Source organism: Phascolarctos cinereus, unplaced genomic scaffold (genome assembly GCF_003287225.1).
Source record: "Phascolarctos cinereus isolate Bilbo 61053 unplaced genomic scaffold, phaCin_HiC Scaffold_726;HRSCAF=1367, whole genome shotgun sequence".
Taxonomy (NCBI): Eukaryota; Metazoa; Chordata; class Mammalia; order Diprotodontia; family Phascolarctidae; genus Phascolarctos; species Phascolarctos cinereus.
The window spans coordinates 352,458,198-352,474,240 of record NW_027556098.1 but is presented as its reverse complement, the minus strand read 5'-3'; the positions used below and the strand labels follow the sequence as shown (position 1 = coordinate 352,474,240).

General features: G+C 39.0%; 2 protein-coding genes across 3 annotated transcripts; one reads left to right on the top strand and one right to left on the bottom strand.

Moving 5' to 3' along the window:
- Positions 1-3,446: 3,446 nt before the first annotated feature.
- LOC144458236 (uncharacterized) lies at positions 3,447-8,078 on the bottom strand. 2 transcript variants are annotated; one of them, XM_078157002.1, is made up of 3 exons: positions 7,332-8,078; positions 6,140-6,329; positions 3,447-4,775 (listed from the first exon to the last, which is right to left on the bottom strand). In XM_078157002.1, exon 3 carries the CDS (start codon positions 4,560-4,562, stop codon positions 3,909-3,911), a length of 654 nt encoding a protein of 217 aa, XP_078013128.1. In that variant the 5' UTR covers positions 4,563-4,775; positions 6,140-6,329; positions 7,332-8,078; the 3' UTR covers positions 3,447-3,908. The 2 variants fall into 2 exon arrangements, with proteins under 2 accessions (XP_078013128.1, XP_078013129.1); XM_078157003.1 differs by having other exon boundaries at positions 6,140-6,266.
- Positions 8,079-11,671: 3,593 nt separating this feature from the next.
- LOC110200590 (olfactory receptor 52B4-like) lies at positions 11,672-12,616 on the top strand. Its single transcript, XM_020975959.1, is given in 1 exon segment — positions 11,672-12,616. A coding segment is annotated over 1 exon segment (945 nt).
- Positions 12,617-16,043: the final 3,427 nt, after the last annotated feature.

Here is a 16,043-nt window from a genome sequence, read left to right as displayed (position 1 = left end):
GAGTTTTCTTGGCAAAGATACTGGAGTGGTTTGCAATTTCCTTTTCTAGCTCATTTTCCAGGTCAGGAAATTCAGGTAAACAGGGTTAAGTGACTTGCCCAGGGTCACATAGTAAGTGTCTGAGGCTAGATTTGGACTCATGAAGATGATTCTTTTGCCTCCAGGCCCAGTACTTTATCTACTTGGCCACCTAGCTGCCCTGCCTGGCACCACACTAAGTACTTAAATGCTTGTTGATTCATTTGACTGACAGCTATCATGTCTCCCAAATCTGTTCTTCTCCAGACCAAAGATTCTAAATTCCTTCAACTGATCCTCGTACTGAGCTGTCTTCAATCTTCTCACTAGCCTGGCTATCCACTTCTGGTTATTTCCAAATTGATAATGCCCTTCCCAAAATTCGGTACCCAAACCTGACCAAAATACTCCAGATATTATCACATTAGGACAGAGTGCAGCACAACTATCACTTCTCACATTCTGGACACTGTGTCTTTCAACTCCAATTTACATTAGCTGTTTTGCATGACAAATCCCATTGCTAATTTACTGAGACTGTAATCTACTTAAACCTTAAAATCTTTCACATATCATCCATTGTGTCACCACTCTTGCCAGACCTAGTACTTGCACATTAGACTCTTGAAATCTAAATGAAGAACTTGAAGATTATCATGTCAGTGTCCATTTCTCATGTATAATTTGTACAACATGTATAACTTTAGTTCTGCTTTGGGTCTAGCCAGTGTACTGGGAACTTTCTTCAGATCTTTTGATCTAGGTATTTCTTGATATTACATGGATATCATAAACACACAGGCTGTCAGCTGTGTCACCCTTGCAATCAGTGCGTAACAGGGTAACTTCCTGGGAAGTTACTAATTTAAAATGTGTCACAATCTGGTCACATTCACCATATGTCTCTCCATTCCCATTTGGGTAATCTTCAATCTCAATTCTCCAGAGATTCTTAAATTCCATCAAAGTATGGTCCTTCAAAAATTAAACTAAATTATCACAATGGAAAAATTGCAAGTCATCTTTGACATTTGCAAAACCAACCCCAATCTCACCCCTAATGGAGTGCACACCATTTGATCATAGGTCTATTTTTCCTTTATCCTAGATATATTTTCTATATCCCTATATCACATATATATCCTTAATATCCTAGTGATAATGGGCAAATCACTTTTTCTCTCTGACCTCTAATTTTTCTCATCTATAAAGACTTTGGACAAGATGCTCTCTTAAGCTCATTAGCATTAAATTCTATGATGTTATGATGATACATGCCTAATAAAAATAAAAACAACAGAAACCCAAGTTAGCAACTGGTTAAAAATTTGCTCTAGAGAGAGAGAGATAAGAACTTGAATATGGCTGTCCATTTGGACCCCTCATTTGCAGGTATCTTTGAAAATGTCTGTACGGACACAAATAATCTACCTCTCCCTCCCACTAGATTATATTGTATATAGATTTCTCAAGGACACCATTAGAATGATATCATGAGAAATCCAAGTCTTGCCAGAAGCTCATGCTAAACCCAAATAGTATGAAAAATGCTTTAAAAGAATTCAATAAAAGGAAGTAATGGAGTGAGAAGAGAGCTTTACAAAGCAGTAGTAGGTATATATTAGTAGTGAGAGCTGAAAGCGCTGGCAAACAAGATGACCACTGTGTTTGAGGTGACGTGAAAGTAAAACATAAGACAGAAGACTAGCACTATAATGGACCTACTGCAACAACCTGTTGGGGGCTTCCTTTAAGTAAGGAACATAATCTCTCAAGTCAAGAAACAATCAGATTCTCTTCCATAGCACTTACATTTATTTACTCATCCAATCTTGAAGGTACAAATGAACCAAGGAAGAAATATTGGTACCTATTTATATAAAATACTACTAGTAGCATTATTCATAACAGCAAAAAGGTAAAAATAATCCATTTTACACTAGGGAAAAGAGGTTGGCAGAATGAGGGGTTTTTTTGGTTTGTTTTGTTTTGTTTTTGGTGAGGCAATTGGGGTTAAGTGACTTGCCCAGGGTCACACAGCTAGGAAGTGTGAAAGTGTCAAGTTTCTGAGGCTAAATTTGAACTCAGGTCCTCCTGACTCCCAAGGCCTCAGCTCTATTCACTGTACCACCTAGCTGCCCCCTAGAGTGAGTTTTAAGAAAGTGATGTAATAAAGATAAGGCAGAATAAATGACACTAAAAATAAGAACAACAATAATAATAACTAATATTTATAAAGAGATTGCTATGTTACTGTGCTAAGTACTTTACAAATATTCTCTTTTGGTTCTCACAACAACCCTGGAGGTGGGTGTTGTTATCTCCATTTTACAGATGAGGAAACTGAGGCAAACAGAGGTGAAGTGACTTGCCCAGGGTCACACATCAAGTAAGTATCTATAGCCAGATGTGAACTCAGGTCTTTCTAATTCCAGGCCCAGCACTCTATCCACTGCATCACTTAGCTGTCCCCAGAAAGCAGGGAGGGAAGATTACTTACATGAAGTGATGCGAAGTGAAAAAATTGTGATCACAACATACAAAACTATAGCAACATATGAAACATAATCCAGAAAACTACACAAAATAAAACAAATTCAGAAGTTCGCAAGGAAGAAAACAGAAACTTTTTGTTACTATTTTTTAAAAATAAAGTTATACATGCTTCATTTAGCAAATGTAAATAAAGGAAATTGTTCTTTGATGTATTTTTTTAGTTACTAAATTTAGAGTAAAAAATAAATGTGTGATTTCTCTGCACCACAGTCTCCCCAAAATCTATACATAGTTTTGCTGAAACCATCAATAACTTATGCCAACTGGCACCTCCTGGTGTGTCACAGCAAAGATAATAAAAGAAAACCATCCTTTTTTCTTGCAAAGAACCAAACAGCAAAACTGGTGACATTCTGCAATCTAGAGTTCTAATATCAGTATTTAACAAAAGATGAGTCTTCATGAAACACTTCCCAAATTCATACATCACTGCCATTAACCTCTAGTAGTCTATGAAAGGAATTCTTAACCTATTTGTGCCCTGGACTGTTGGGTAAAACCTATAGATTCCTCAAAATAATGTCTTCAAATCCATAAAATAAAATACACAGGATTACAAAGGAAACCAATTATATTGAAACAGGGACAACAAAGTTCTAAAAAAAAAAAGTCAGAGACCCTTCAAGAACCCAGGGTCCAGGATGTGGGTTTAATACTAGGTTGCAGAATAGATAGAGCCCTGGACTTGGAATCAAGAAAATACGACTTAAAATCCTGCCTCAAAGACTTATTAGCTCTATGGACCTGGCTAAAGTCTTTTAACTTTTCTATAGTTCCTTATCTGTAAAAGGGAGATAGTAATAACACCTACATCACCTGGTTATTATGAGGGTCAGATAAGATAACATGTAAAGTACTTTGTAAACCTTAAATTTATGTAAATGCTCAGTTTTATTATTCTCATAGCAAATATAATACAGAATCTTTTTCCTCCACATTATTTCATTAATAATTCTGAAGCACTTTTCCAAAATGAATTTAAAAGGTTTCTCACAAGAGTACATTCTGACAGGTAGTAAACTATCTGATAGCTTAACAAATTCAGTATTTAAGAGTTATCTAAGTACTCAACATTATGTTAGATGTAAAAGATATAAAACCTAAAGGAAACAATTATAGCCTAAAAGCAGCTTACATTCTAGCAGAGAGGTGCTCCCACCCACTGGGATAGAAAATGTACCTATTTGATATTTTTGTCTTGTTTCTCTTCCTTAGGGAGTATCTGATGACAAATAAAGGATGAAGAATTGATGGCCTACCCACATTCAATACACAGATATTCTCTCTTTTAAACACAAATTATTTTAAGTTTCCATTGTGCCTGAATTTTCAAATTACATTACTAAAATTAAAAGGTTTCTTTCCAACATGAATTCTCTAATTTTTAATAAAGACTTCCTTCTCACCAAAGACTTTCTCACATTTATTGTATTAAAAAAAGTTTCTCTTATATGAATTATCTGCTGTTTTCTTAGGCTTCTCTGCTCACAAAAGGCTTTCCCACACTGATTACATTCAAAGGGTTTCACTCCAGTATGAGTTCTCTGATGACTAATAAGGTTTTCCCTCTTACTGTAGAATTTCCCACACTGATTACATTCAAAGGGTTTCTCTCCAACATGAGTTCTCTGATGTCTAAGACTTCCTCTCTCACCAAAGGACTTTCCACACTCATTACATCCAAAGGGTTTCTCTCCAGTATGAATTCTCTCATGTTTTGTCAAGCTTTTCTTGTGTCTGAAAGCTTTTCCACGTTTATTACATTCATAGGGTTTCTCCCCAAGAGGAATTCTCTGATGTCCTCTGAGATGGGGTCTTCTGTCAAAGGCTTTTCCACATTCAATGAGTTCATTTAGTTTTTCTACAGAGTGAATTATATGAAATTTAATGTTGTAGGAATTATAACTAAAGGGCTTCCTGAATGACAGAACACACATAGACTCCCAGCTAACACTTCTGTGAAATGAATTACATGGAGGCATGTTCATTTTCTTTAAAACTATTCCCTGAGGAACTACTACTTGTTTTGATTGTACCTCCTGTTGTCTCTCTAAATTAAGATTACATTCCGCAGTTTTTCCCAATTTGGATTGGCAGAAGCTATGCTTTTGAAGTTTTTTTCTGCGATGATGCTCCCATGCAAATGTCCTTCATAAGATGTAAGTCACTGGTTTCACATCTAGTCTCCTGCTTCAGGGTATCTGAAAGAAATTTTAAAAGTATTATTAGCAATTGTTCTTTGTTCTAGGAGGAAAATGGTTTATACCAAATTCTAGTTGCTGTGCCTTTCATAAAGAACTAAGATACTCAATCTGTACTTGGTAGAACAAACCCTGTTTAGGAAGACCTAAAACTAAAGTCAAGTGATCAAATAATCAGAGTACTCAGCTGCCCAAGACTGAATAAACTATTATCAAAGAGTGTATTAAAGACAATACACTAAATATATATATGTATGTGAATACACATGTCATATGCACACACAAAACATATACAAAATTAAATTTGTGTGGAGGAAGCACTAGTAGCTGAGGGAATCAGGAAAGACCTTCCATAGGAAGTGATTACTTAAGCTGAGCTATGAGAGAACATGGATACAGAAGGTGGACTGTCTTGTGAAAGAAACAGCAACTAGGCTAATTCACCTAAATAAATTTAGATAGATAAAATAGAAGCAGGTTGTAAAGTCCACTGAATGATAAAAAAAAAAGGGAGCCCGTAATATCTCAGTGCATTTTCATACTAACAAAGCATTAGTCACTTAACCTTGTTTGTCTCAGTTTCCTCATTCTCAGTTTTCCTCAGTTTCCTCATAACATGAACTGGAGAAGGAAATGGCAGACTATTTGCCAAGAAAACCCCTAATGAGGTCATGAGGAGTCAGATATGACTGAAAGGAACAACAACAATATATGCACTTCTTGTTTCCCACTTAGCCTTCAAGCTTTAATAGCTTAAAAATGCACTGAGACATTCAGGACAAGCTTTATTTGAACTTAGAGAGTTAAGGAAGCTATTAGAACTTCTTAAGCATGACAGTGACATAGAGCTGGAACTTGTGATCATGCCTGGGACTTTTTTAAAAATTAACTAATCTTTGATTGACCTGTGCTAGATGAAGACATCAAATTTAGCTAGAACATGGCCGCTAATTGTCATTATGGTGCTTCCAATATGTGGTGAGTGAGATCAATGAAAAGTAGGGCTTCAAGCAAAGTATCAAGAGTAATCCCAAAGGTGAGAATTTCTCTAGAAACTTCAAGAAAATGTTTTGACCTGAGGCTACAGGAAGTTAAGGAAGATGTAGCCTTAGGGGCAGGAAAATGAATTTGTGGCATGAACACAGATCTTTCATTTGCAAACAGAAAATAGAAATATTCTATTGTCCATTAGGGATTTTAAAGTCTCCTTCAAATGGCACAGAATCTTATATATTCCTTCAAAACCAGCCTAAAGTAAGTTAAGTGTTTCAACCCACTCACACACTATGTTCCAGAAAGTAGCAAGTGAAAAATACCAGAACACACAATGTATAATTTCTAAGTCACAGGATAATTGCACTCACCTAGGGAGACAAGATTCTCATAGTTTTCCAGCATCGCATTCCTGTACAGGTCCCTCTGTAGAGGGCCCAGCATTCTGCATTCCTCCCAGCTGAATTACACAGCCACATCCTTAAATGCCACTGATTCCTGAATTAAATACATTCTTGATTAAGCAGGGACCTACTTCTCATGGGCCACGAGCTATGAGGGCTTGACAGAATATAAAAAGAAAAAAGTTTATAGGATCAAAAATCTAGAGCTGGATGGAACCACAAAGAGTATCTTGTTCAAACCCTGTAGAATAAGGAAACAGGCTCAGGGAGGTTGACTTGCCCAAAGCCATACAAGTTAGAAATGTCAAAGGTGGAACTAGAACCCAACATCTCGGACTAATGTCAGTGCTCTTTCAACTACCTGGTTCTAATGGTATTCAGAAGTTTGAGTAATCCATTTTAAACTCTTATTCATCACCAACTTACCTCTCTTTGCACTATATTCAATAGCACCTAGATAGTAAGCACTAAGAAAATCATTCACTTTACTCCTAAAACCCCCCAAACACAAATCAAGTACATACATACTACAATTAGATGGACAACACTAAAATCAACAATCATACTATAGATATTCATTAGTTATCCATATTACAGAAACATTCTTCATTGTTGATCAACATTATTTGGGGTAGGTTGATCCAGCAAGCAATACATAAAAATGGCTTATTAGGCTAAAAGGTCTTCCTATTCTAAACACTGTCCCCTTGCTCTCTCTAACAGGCCACTGGTTCCTTACATTTGTCTAAGTCTCGTATCACATAAGGGACCAAATGCTGCCTGGAAGCTGTCCACCTCTTACTCCATTCAGCCCACCTCGTATTCTAGTCATAAACCTAGATAATAGTTTTCACACTAATTCTTGCGCACAACGCTTTGCAGGGGATGTGTTGGGGCGTGTTTATACCCATCATATGTCCCTCCATTGTTCTTTTTGCCGCCCAGTCTGAATTCTTTGGAGACTGTGGTATTCTACATAGCACATATAACCAGAAAAGCAACGGAGTGAAAAGATAGGCGGGCGGCCTTTCTAAATGTTTCCAGACCGCCCGACTAGTCCATTCTTGGTCTGGTTAATTTCATTTCCAAACAGCGCTTCACCCTCTCCTCCCCACACCTCGTATCCTCCCCGTTCCCGGCCCGGCAGCCCCATGCTCACCGTCCTCGCCAGCTCCCCCATCTATCCAGTCTCGGAGCCCTCGGGGAATCTTCAGCACCTGCACAGGGACAGCGGCCGCTGCGCCCAGGCAGTTACACTGACAGCCTGGAGACCAGCAAGGGATGGCGTAGGCGCAGCAAGGCCCGAGCAAAGATCCGAGGAGAGGAACACCAAATGAAAAGGTGAAGTCAGTTGTACCTAACTATACCAAAAGGACCGGAAGTGCTCCTCTCCTGAAGTGACAAACTTCCGGAAACCCAGGTCGTCCTGACCGAACTCCGAAAGAGGCATGCGCGAGCAGCTGGGAGGGGAGAAAAGGAGAGAGGGGGCCTGAGAAAGGGGCTCGAGAAGGACAGGTTACAGAAACATCCGGGAACTTCACCAAGGCTGCACAAGGCCACTTCTCTCTGGATACAGTGTATCTCGGGAAAGGCCGAGGGAGGAAAGGCAAGGAGCATGACACTTTTTTTTTCTTTTTTCTTTTCTTTCTTTTTTTTTTTTTAGTGAGGCAATTGGGGTTAAGTGACTTGCCCAAGGTCACACTGCGTCCTCTTGACTTCAGGGCGGGTGCTATATCCACTGCGACACCTAGCTGCCCCAAGCTGACACTTTTGTAGGTAAAGCAGTCCACCCAGGCCACTCTTTTGCCCACTGCTGGAGGAGGGAAGTACTTGGCCAAACTTGTCTCATAAGGTAGGGGGTTTCCCTTCACTGAGTCTTTCAGGTGAATCGTGAGTGACTGCTTATTTCATTGCAACTGCTAAATGAAATTTGTCATTTCCTTCATATATCTAAAAACAATATTATTCAGAGAAGGGATCCATAGGCTTCAACAGTCTTCCAAAGTGGTCCATGAAACAAAATAAGTTGAGACCTTTTGAGCTCGTTGGACTCAGACATCTCTTCCAAAGGTAAACATTTTTGATACCGTTTGCTCTATAAATACGCATCAGTATTTCTGTTTTAAGGGTGTATAAATACACATACATTTATAAGTAGTTATATAATGAGGACATTCAGTGAGAACTCCCTCTTCTCTCCATGTCTTACATCTTTCATATGCCTTCCACCATTATATCCTTTTTACCAGTTGTCTCACGTGAAGAGATAGCCCTTCTCCTTTCCAAGGCAAACTCCACTAACACAAAAGTGATCCCATTCCATCTTATCTTCCCCAGCAGATAACCCCTTCTATTTTTTAATTGTCTCACTATTCTCCAATCCCACCCCCTCAACTGGCTGCTTACCTAATGCCTATAAATATACCTATGTTTCCAATCCTCAAAAAAAAAAAAAGACAAAAAACCCTCTTGATTCTTCTGTTCCCCTCTAGCTATCATCCTGTAACTCTTTCCCATCTTTTAGGGTTAAATTCCTTGAGAAAACCCTTTATAACCAATGCCTCTACTTTCACCCTTCTCACTTCTTCCTTCCTACCTACAAACATGTTCATGTCTTTTCCATTCTCAAAAAACCCCTTCTCTTGAATTGTCTACCCCTGCTAGTTTTCATCCCATATCTTTTCCTTCTTTTGTGGTTAAACTCCTTCAGAAAGTTGTCTAGAATTGATGTCTTCACTTCCTTTCCTCGTACTGTTCTTGATACTCCCATATTTCTAGGTTTTTGTGGCATTGCTGTCTCCTAGATTTGTCCTATCTGTCTGACCACTACTGTTTTTGCTTTTCTTACCATAGTGACTGGCACATAAACACTTAATAAATTTTTTTTTGGTAAATTTATTGACTTGATAGGAGAGGCAGCATGGCATAGAGCATAGAGGGCTGGCCTTGGAGTCAAGAATACTTGGATTTGAATCCTATATCTGATTCATATTTTGTGTGTGACCATGAGAAATGACTTAACCTTTCAGAATCCTAAGCAACTCTCTAAGATTACTCAGATGAGTTTTTGCCCTGCATTAATAAAGGAAATATTAACCTTTTACCAAAAGTTCCATGAACAAATTGAATCACAATAGCAGGTTCAATATAGTAGGCCACAAAAGCATGTTTAGCAAGTATGCTTTGGCTCCCTTCTCCAGAGGCAGTCCATCTATCTCAGGGTGCTAGGATACCCTGAGAAACCGGATTTTTTTCTCTTTCTCAACTTCATGACTTTCCAACCTCACTTATTGTGTTCTCCCCCATGTTGGGGGACTGTGACAAGCAAGGCACTTCCATTTAACAGCTTAATATAAATTAGCTTCTGTTGTTGTTCGGTTGCTTCAGTCATGTCCCACTCTTCATGACACCATTTGGAGTTTTCTTAGCAAAGATACTAGAGTTTGGTTTGCCATTTACTTCTCCAACTTATTTTACAGGTAAGGCAACTCAGGTAAATAGAGTTAACTGACTTGCCCATCACACAGCTAGTAAGTGTCTGAGGTCAGATTCTTCCTGACTTCAGGCTCAGTACTCTACTCACTGTGCCACCTAGCTGTCCATCTGGTACATAATAAGTACTTAATATTTGTTTCCTTTCCTCCTTCCTTCCCTTTCATCTATCCTTTCTCCTTTGAAACTTTCAGAGTTAGAGATTCTACTCTTTTCACCTAGAAGAGAAAAGAACAGATGAACGAACTAAGGATCAAATACTGTTTCATAGGGCCATATGTTCACAAGGCTGAGAAAGCTCTAAGACTTTTCACCTTACCTCATGGTCTCTCACTGGATTCCATGAGCCAAGGAGGATCCAGTATTCCCCAAAAGCAACTGAAGTAAAAAAGAAGTAACTGAAGCTAAAGCCAAGATTGTGGAGGAGCAAGAAGTATAGCAAATTCCATACTGCCTGGTCCCCTGAATATTCACCTAAAACTACTCAAAACAAGCCTAGAAAATGAACCAGAATGGGAGGGTGGGTGATGGGCATCTCTTGAACCTTACTCTCATCAGTATTGGCTCAAAGAGGGAATAATATATACAATCAGTTGAATGTAGAAATCCATCTTATCCTACAGGGAAGTAGGAGTGGAAGAAATTAAGTAAAGGGGGAGGGACTGACAGAAGGGAGGGCAGATCAGGGGAAGTGATAGAAACAAAACACTGGTGAGGAGGGAAAGGATGAAAGGAGAGAGAAGACAAACAGGAAGAACAGGATGAAGGGAAATACACAGGTAGTAATCATAACTGTGAATGTGAATGGGATGAACTCTCCCATAAAATGGAAGCAGATAGCAGAGTGGATCAAAAACCAGAATCCTGCAATCTGTTGTTTACAAGAAACACATTTGAAGCAGAGGGTTAAATCCACATAAATCATCAGCACTTATTTATATGACCAACAGCAAGAAACAGAAAGGGAAATTCCATTTAAAATAACTGTAAACTGAGAAAAATCCTATTAGTTCCAGAGGTGAGTTGGTTTGACTGCTAAGTGTAAGGCATTAGATAAATGAATGAGGACTAAGGAATCCAGAACATTTATGGAATGCCTGACTTTGATGTAGCTTATGGCTTTCCATGAGTTGTATCATTACAAAGCTAATATGTAATGGCTATAGGAATTGAAACAGATCTGACATTAACAGCTGATGGTTCCAGGGTGAATCTATGCCCATCATCAATTTCACCAATTCCTCATCACTCATATTGTGGTCCTTGACTACATATATGAACTAGGAAATAAAAATCTGACAGAAATGGTCCCAATTTTTAGTATAAGCTCAAGATATAAAGGGGAGGAGAAAAAAAATAAGGAAGGAAAGAAGGAAACTATGCTTTCAACCTCTCTTCCATCTCTGGAATAATGGCAAGGGAAACTGAGGGACCTCAGAGAAAAGAAAATTATGGTAACCTGGAGTTGAGGAGGAAACAGTCTATGACAGTGGGAATCTTCTACCTACACAGCAATGTATCCTACTCAGAGCCAAGAAGTTCTGTGTATACCCATACTGGAGAAATTAAGGTATTTATACAGCTCCTATGAACAACTCTGACCTTCTTGAAAGTTCAGGCTCACATGAACAACTGAAAAGGGAAATAGATTTGAAGAAAACTGCAAACTCTCCAGAGGAGGCACTGAAGCATTGTTCTTTGAACAGCAGTCTTCTCACTGTTGAAGTCACCACTGCCCTCCTGCAAGATAAGTTTTGATCATTGGGGGAATTCAAAAGGTTGAGGTTGACCTAACTAGGTGTTAGAGAACAACACCAACATCAAAGGGAACCTGTTCTGGATAAGGTACCCAGTTAGGGAAGTAGAGCCTGTCAAAGCCTGGTGCTCACCAAAGCCAAAGAGAAATTTCACCTATTTTCTGTATTTGCCTAACCTTGAACCTATGTGATGGACAAAGATGGTATTTCTTTCCACAGGACAGAATCCACAGGGCGACCCATCCCAGGTATGGCCAATCTCAACCATACCAGTATTAGCCACACCATCTTCATCCTAGTAGGTATACCTGGCCTGGAGGACCAACACATGTGGATTTCCATCCCTTTCCTGATATCCTATCTTACTGCCATCATTGGGAATTCCCTCCTCATCTATATCATTTTCACTGAGAGAACCCTCCATGAGCCCATGTATCTCTTCCTGTCCATGCTGGCAGCTGTTGATATTGTCCTCTCCACCACCACTGTACCCAAATCATTGTCCATCTTTTGGTTCAATGCCAGGGAGATCTCCCTTAGTGGGTACATTACCCAACTGTTCTTCATTCACTCTACATATATTACAGAGTCAGGGTTTCTGTTAGTGATGGCTTTTGATCGATACATTGCAATATGCCACCCTCTGAGATATAGCATGATCCTCACCAATTTCGTCACTGGAAACATTGGTTTGGCCGTCCTGTTAAGAAGCATTGGCACCATTTTTTCTATCATATTCCTGCTGACTCGACTGACTTTCTGCAGAAATAACATTCTTCCCCACACCACCTGTGAACACATTGGTTTGGCCAAGTATGCTTGTGATGACATCCGTGTGAATATCTGGTATGGAGTGTTTGTCCTTTTAACAACTATAGTCCTAGATATTATCCTCATAGCAACTTCCTATGGGCTGCTTCTCTGAGCTGTCTTCCGTATTCCCTCCAGGGAGGCTCGTCACAAAGCTCTCAACACCTGTGGCTCCCACGTCTGTGTCATTGCCCTCTTCTATGTTCCAGGAATCTTCACATTTCTTACCCAACGTTTTGGGCACCATATCCCACCTCATGTCCATATCCTATTAGCCAACGTGTGTGCTCTGGCCCCACCCATGCTAAATCCCATCATCTATGGGGTCAAGACAAAACAGATCAGAAACAAATTGGTCCATGTGTTTTTTCCAAGACAGAAATGACTTTAGAGAATGTGTTCCAGGAGAATAATTTTTCAGATGCTGTCCAGCCAAGAAATAGGTGGAAGCAATAAAGGCATTAGCAAGATTCCATGATTCAGTGGTTTATGGAGTAATGGAATATTTTAACTAGAGCTTTTGTGGAAGGGACTTCTTTAGAAGTCTTTAAAAAAGAGATATGAGATTCTTTCTCGAATAGACAATATGAATAAACTCAAATCTCAATGGTTGATTTTGAACTTTTCTTAAAACACTTCATCTGTGTGGATGCAGATTTTGCCCCCTGAAGATTATATCTCTGTAACTTTAATTGTGTTTTCTAAAAACGTCTATGTAAAAAAATTAAATATCTGGTGATAATCCTTTCTTGAACTGAAGTGAAAACTTGAAGGACAGACATAAAGTCCCATCATCATTTCTGTTCTCAAAAACTCTTTTGGTAGGACCCGCCAAAACTGTTTGACATATCCTTCAAGAAACCAGGCTCATTTCCAGCTTCTTCCACATGCTCCTCACATGTTTCCTATCAGAGCAACACAGTCAATCCTGGAGGAATAGACAAGATAACTACTAAAGCCCTTTCTAACTCTGAAGTGATGGGGCTCAAACCAGGCCAAGTACCTCCCCTTGGGGGTAGGGGGAGGTGGGCCTGTTGCTGACTGGGAGTGATGGACAAAGGTGGGTCCTCACTTGGCCTCCCTGTCTGCATCACTGGTCTGCCCCCCCCACCCCACTTGAGCTGCCAATATCTTCTCCCTTCCCCCTGTTATTGTTCTTGTTTGTACTTCATTCTTGAAGAGGATCAATGGCATCAGGAAAGTAATATCATGACTTGCAAGAAAATTGGATTTAAATGAGGCAAGGCTGTGCAAAGTCACCTGCCTCACTCTCTCCTCTGGAGCCATCTGGGTCCAGTGGCAAGACATAAGTCAGGATGACTAAAGATGGCCCTAGATGCTGTGGGAGACCTTGGCCTTTTTAAGCTAAGATCTTTCCCAGGTCTCAGTTTGTCTGAGGCAACACCCATTCAGTGATTAAGGCTAGGTAAGAAATTTTACATAGTCCAAAAAAAAAGTCAATCTGGGAGGGAAAGACCTTCAGGGTTTCTAGCCAAAACAAAAGCAACTGCTATATATACTCAGAGCCATATTCCAGAGGAGAGGAAAGGAGAGGGTACTTGGAGGTGAGGCCTCGGATGCCTGGGGGCAGGGCAGGGTGGGAAGGAGACTTGGGTTGGAAGGCGGGGCTAGTGGGTGACTGGAGGGTGCTCAGACCTCTTTGTGATGCTGGAGATTCTGCAGGCCCATCTTCCTGAGTTCAAATCCTCTTCAGACACTTACTAGTTGTATAACCCTGGGCAAGTCACTTAATCCTACTTACCTCAGTTTCTCATCTGTAAAATGAGCTAGAGAAGGAAATGGCAGATCACTCCAGTATCTTTGCAAAGAAAACCCCAGTGAAATCACGAAGGGTTGGACACAACTGAAATAACAACAATGTGCCAAGGCGTTGCGCTAAATGCTGGGGATACAAGGAAAGGAAAAAGACATTCTTTATCCTCCAGTACTTCACTGTCTAATGGAGGAAATAACATATATGCAAATATGTACAAACTATATACAAGAGAAATAGGAAAAATCCATAGAGGAAAAGGCACTAGACTTCTTCTATAATTAGCATTTTAGCTGGGACTTGAAGGTAGCCAGGGAAGTCAGAAAACAGAGATGGGAAAGGACAGCATTCCAGGCATAAGGGACAGCCAGAAAAAAAATGCCCAGAGCTAAGAGATGGAGTTGTTCTTCTTGTTGTTGTTATTTGTCCTTCATTCTTGAAGGACCTGTTAAAGAGACAGAGTATCTTATTCAGGGAACCACAAAGAGGTCAGTGCTACCAAGCTAAATTATCTGATACTTTGTAGGGAAAGAATAAGCATAGATAAAGAAAAAATAGGTTTTTTTTCTAGATGATATATAATGTGTTTAAGAGAATCCTAGAGTTAACTTTAAAAAATTGAAAAAATATATAAAAATATAAGCTATATCCACATAAAGTAATAAATATTCCTATACATATAACTAACAAAGCCCAACAAGATGTAGAGCAAATAACCACAGATTCTATAAAACATTTGGTAGTATATCTACCAAGATTAATCCAATTCTAAAATACTCTTTGCATAAATAGACAGTTCTAAAGAATTATAGAAACATTAAGTACAAATGTATAAGTCAAGCCAACATAATAAAAATACCTAAATTAATTTATTTATTCAATACTGTATCTAATCCTCCAAAGAATATTCTATAGAGCTAAAAAATGATAACAAAATTCATATGAGTAGGGGAAAAAAACACATTAAGAATCTCAAGAACAATAATGAAAAAAAAGTGAGAAGGTGGGGGTAGGGAGTGGGGAATCTATCTCCAGACAGATCAATCAGATCTCAAAAACAAACAAAAGCAGAAATCATTATTTGGTACTAGTTTAAAAAAACAGAGGTCAATCAATGGAAGAGATTAGATATACAATACACAAAAAGAAACAAACATAGTGGCATAGTGTTTGATAAACCCAAAGACCTCAGTAGGGAAATAACTCACTATTTGATGAAAACTTAAATGTTGGAGGGGTTGTAGGAAAACAGGTATTCTACTGAATTGCTGGTGCAGTTGTAAATTAGTTTGGCCATTCTAGAAGGCAATATGGAGCTATATTTAGAAAGTTACCAAACTATGTGAACTCTTTGACTGAGCTATATTATTACTAGGCCTATTCAATAAAGAAATCCAAGAAAGTGGAAAAGGATCTATATATACAAAAATATTTATAGTAGTTCTTTTAGTGGTGGACAAAAATTGGAAACTAAGGGGCTATTCCATGAGAGAATGGCTAAACTGTGGTATATGTAATAGAATGTGACAGAATGCCATTGTGCCACAAAAATGATGAAATGGGCAATTTCAGAGGAAACTGGAAAGACTTTTATGAACTAATGCAGAACAAAATGAGCAAAACTTAATTCTAGTGCCTTGTTTCTGTTGATATCTCCAATTTGCCCTACATCCGGTTTATCTGCACAAAACTTTTTACATGTTGTCTCCCCCATTAGGTCTTTGACATCAGGAATTGTCTTTTGTCATGCTTTGTCCATCTACCATTTAGCACAGTGGCTGGCATTTAGTAGGTGCTTAAGTGTTTATTGACTGACCTTAGGCAAAGTATCTAACCTCCTTGGGACTCAGTTTTTTTGTCTGTGGTTTACATAGGCAGTAATTCACTAAAGTCTTCTCCAACTCTAGAGTGATCATCTTATGAGCGATTAATGATTAGAATTGAGGAGAACTCCTAGCATGACATACCATTTGTGGTTAACTGCTTCCTATGTAAATATAAACAGTTCTCACTTTAAGTGAATATGACTTAGGCCAGA